Genomic DNA, 3,827 nt, shown 5'->3' with positions numbered 1-3,827 from the left:
CGGTTCCGACATTTCTTAGAATAGGGTTGTGGAAAGTGCATTTCTGTGAAAGTGTGCAACTTTTGGGAAAATTCGATGGGACCGAGCTTAATTCAACCAGGTTTATGCCAGTGATCGAAATGCTTTGAATTTGAAGCTTGTCTGAGCCAAAAGGGTTGAAGCATGACGAATTATTGAGAAATGCTTGCTGATTTTCTTCCCTTACCTTGTTCTGGTCAATTTCAGCAAATGAGACAAATCTTGATTAGCAGTTCACTTGTTCTATAAGCACGACAGGGTAATGGGTGTGTCGGTAAATCTAGCCAGAGCGTGGATCATGTTTCATTTGAGTATATGATGATACTCTGTAACTTGAGGTTTTGTGATCCTCATGACAGCATTCTTTATTTTCTTGTGTGCTGCCTTTTGTTCTTTGTATTTGCTCGGTTTATCTTTCTTTCCTTTATTTTGTAAGTTCACCACCTGGATTCTTCCATTTCGTTTTGTTTCTCTTGCAAAGTTAAAAATTAGTCCAGATAGAAGATCCTTGACTTCATATTGCAGTGATTTTTTTTGCTTTTAAACCTCTTGCATAGTTGATTTGTTGCGAGTTTGTTTATTATCTTCCCGGTCCCTCTTTTTTTCAAAAAAACGCAGGAGATGTGTGGGTTACCTGACATAGAAGAGTTTGCTTACAAAAAGACCAATGGATCTGTCTCATCTGGTAAGTCCCACTGTACGTAATTACATTTGTGCTTATTATATGATACGAAGCCTTCAGATATATATAGTTGTTTAAGAAGTTACGCATAGCAGGTGGATTTCAATGATGTTCTCTTCTAAACCAAATCCTCAATCATGAATAGTGAAGGGCAGAAACAATATTCATAGCATTATGTCATGTTCATCATGGATTTTAGATGAAATCAAGCTTCTGATGGATATTTAGTCACTGTGCCTGTGCAATAACTCTTTTAAATCGTTCCTTACCTATGTTTTCTTTAGTTCTTATTTGATCGTTTAACTGCAACTCGGGCAACATTTGAAACGTTTTGATATGTTGTGCATTTATAACCAAATCGATAGATTCTTTCATAATGATAATACGTGGAAAGGTATTGAAAATGCTTTTTTTTTTTTTTTTCCCTTCAACATAACATTTTTGTTATGTGGACTGGTTTTGCAGGGAAGTTAAAGCCTAACCCAGATATAGAATCGATGAGAAGTACCACCAACAAGTCCTCGATCAGAACAGCCGGTAGCTTATCATAAACCAGCAACCTTAGTGACATTTTTTTATAGATTTTTTCTTGTGGATGTTTCATCTGAATTCTGCAATAATTGCAATATATGTATGATGTATTGATCTTATCTAGGTCAACCACCTGATAACTGGGAAAAAGTGCTTGAGGGTATTCGCAAGATGAGATCTTCTGAAGACGCACCCGTTGACTCTGTGGGATGTGAGAAAGCTGGAAGACGCACCCATGATCTCATTACCAAAAAAAGAATCATAAAATCCACCCAGTTCCAAGATGTAAGGAAGAAACATGATCAGAGAGCAGAGCTGCATTGGCCGGAGCACAAGGAACTTCGTCTGGCAGGAACAAAGGCAAAACAGAGTCTGCCTTGAGACCGGAACGACCAGAGCTCGACCAGGTCTCCTTCCTTGAAGCCGTTGGCATACACGATGGAGTTCCAAGTGGAGACGAAGACGAAACTCGAAGAGCAGTTCCCAGAGTCCTTGGCCATGTCCCATCTCCTCAACACCGCGTTCCATTTCCGAAGGAGTGGATCCACGAGAACCGCCACCACGTCCACATCACTAGTCTTGAGCCTGCACTTCTCGTCGATCATCCTCTCCTCCGTGTCTGTCAAGAAATCCTTTTCGACGACGTGATTCGTCGGGATGGCGAGACGGCCGAGGTTTCGGTTAATGTCGCTCTTGAAGAGGTTCTTCTCTATGACCAGCTTCGGCTCGTAGCCGTTCATCTCTCTCATCACGTTCAAAAGCCACAGCGGAGCTTCTCTTGGAGGCACCGGGCTTTTGGAGGTGGACCCTGAATCGTACTTCTTCCGTTTCTTCAACTGAGTGCTCTGTTTTTCTTCTTCCGATTCCACCAATGGACGCTTCAGCACTCGGCAAGGGAAGAAGAAGGAGATGAAGATCGATCAAGAGGTTCTTCTTCTTTCGATTCCACCAAAGGGCGCTTCATACGGCATTTGCACTCGGCAAGGGAAGAAGAAGAAAATTGGAGAGGAAGCTTTTGTGAAGGTCGTCTAACGAAAGAAGGTGAGCGCTTTCTTGTTGGAACAGAGACAAGAGGGTCGAGGAGCAATGCAATGTCATGTCTGAAGTTAATAAGCGTGTTCATTACTACATTTTTAATTATCCATTTTCATTATGTTTTTATTCTAATAACGTGTTGCAATAATGTCTTACTATCGTCATGATTTAGCATTCTCTGTAGGAGTTGTGAGCAGATTCATGGAATCTCCAACCACGAATCATTTGGACGCGGTGAAGTAAATCCTTCGTTATGTGAGAGGAACGATGACACTCGGTTGCACTTTCATGCAAGACAAGGCAAAGAAACTCGAACTAATAGGATACTGCGACAGTGATCTAGCAAGAGATTTGGATGATCGGAAAAGCGTCACTGGAGTCATACACTTTCTCGGTACCAGTCCTATCAGTTGGATATCGCAAAAACAAAAGGTGGTTGCACTCTCATCGTGTGAAGCAGAGTATGTTGCGGCGACTGCACGAGCTTGCCAGGGAATATGGCTTGGACGAGTGCTAAAGGAACTCAAAGACGATCAGTCAAATAAGATCGTGTTACGAATTGATAACAAATCGGCGATAGCACTTACCAAGAATCCAGTACATCATAACAGAAGCATATAGACATCAAGCATCATTTCATTCGAGAATACGTGGAGAAAGGAGAAATTGAAGTCGAGTATGTCAAGACAGAGGAACAATGTGCAGATATTCTAACTAAACCGCTACCGCATCACAAGTTGGAAGAGTTCGGTGAAATGATTGGAATTGAAGATACAAAGAAGATAGAACATGCTTAAGGAGGTGAATGAAGTTAATAAGCATGTTCATTACTACACTTTTAATTATCCGTTTTCATTATGTTTTTATTCTAATAACGTGTTGCAATAATGTCTCTTGATGTAAAAGCTATAAGTTACTACTATGCTTATCTTACCAATCTATTATTATAAATAGGGAGATTCACATATTAAATATTGAACTTTAACCAAATTTCTAAATTAAATACTCAACTATCTAATTTCCAAATTAAATATTCAATTATATTTAAACTTACAAATAAAAACCAAACTTTTCAAATTTTAACATATGTCTAAGGAATAATCCAAAAAAAAATCATGTACTTTTTTTTCGTCGCAATTTAAACCCTATACTTTTTTTTTTATCCAAAAAAATCCTATACTTTTCAAAATTTTAAAAATTATACATATTCAAATACACATATTAATTATCATAAGTACAAAATTAATTATACATTTATTTTATATATTTATATGTATATATATGTGGATATATATTTTTTCCTAAAAATCATAATATATATATATATATAAGAAACTATTTATTATTTGTATATTGTTTTATATATAAGAAACTATTTTCCAAGAACATGTTTTTTTGACAATTGAACATATAAAATTTTCCATTTCTTGGAATCGATCTTGATTTCCTTTTCTTTTAATTTTTTTTAGATTAACCATTTTTTAAAATTTTTCTTTTTTCTTTCAATTAAGTGCCAAGTAGCGACTAATTTTTTACTTTTTTACAGTTGAACCATTTTTTA

General features: G+C 37.2%; 1 protein-coding gene across 1 annotated transcript; it reads right to left on the bottom strand.

The window, feature by feature from the left end:
- Positions 1–1,360: 1,360 nt before the first annotated feature.
- Positions 1,361–2,414, bottom strand: LOC104826207 (B3 domain-containing protein At1g05920-like). The gene has a single exon (XM_010558800.1). It carries the CDS (start codon positions 1,978–1,980, stop codon positions 1,534–1,536), a length of 447 nt encoding a protein of 148 aa, XP_010557102.1. The 5' UTR covers positions 1,981–2,414; the 3' UTR covers positions 1,361–1,533.
- Between the last annotated feature and the right edge of the window lie 1,413 nt (positions 2,415–3,827).

The sequence above is a fragment of the Tarenaya hassleriana genome, unplaced genomic scaffold (genome assembly GCF_000463585.1).
Source record: "Tarenaya hassleriana unplaced genomic scaffold, ASM46358v1 Cleome5, whole genome shotgun sequence".
In the NCBI taxonomy this organism is placed as follows: Eukaryota; Viridiplantae; Streptophyta; class Magnoliopsida; order Brassicales; family Cleomaceae; genus Tarenaya; species Tarenaya hassleriana.
Note: the sequence above shows the minus strand (reverse complement) of the source record. Positions and strands in the feature narration are given on the sequence as shown.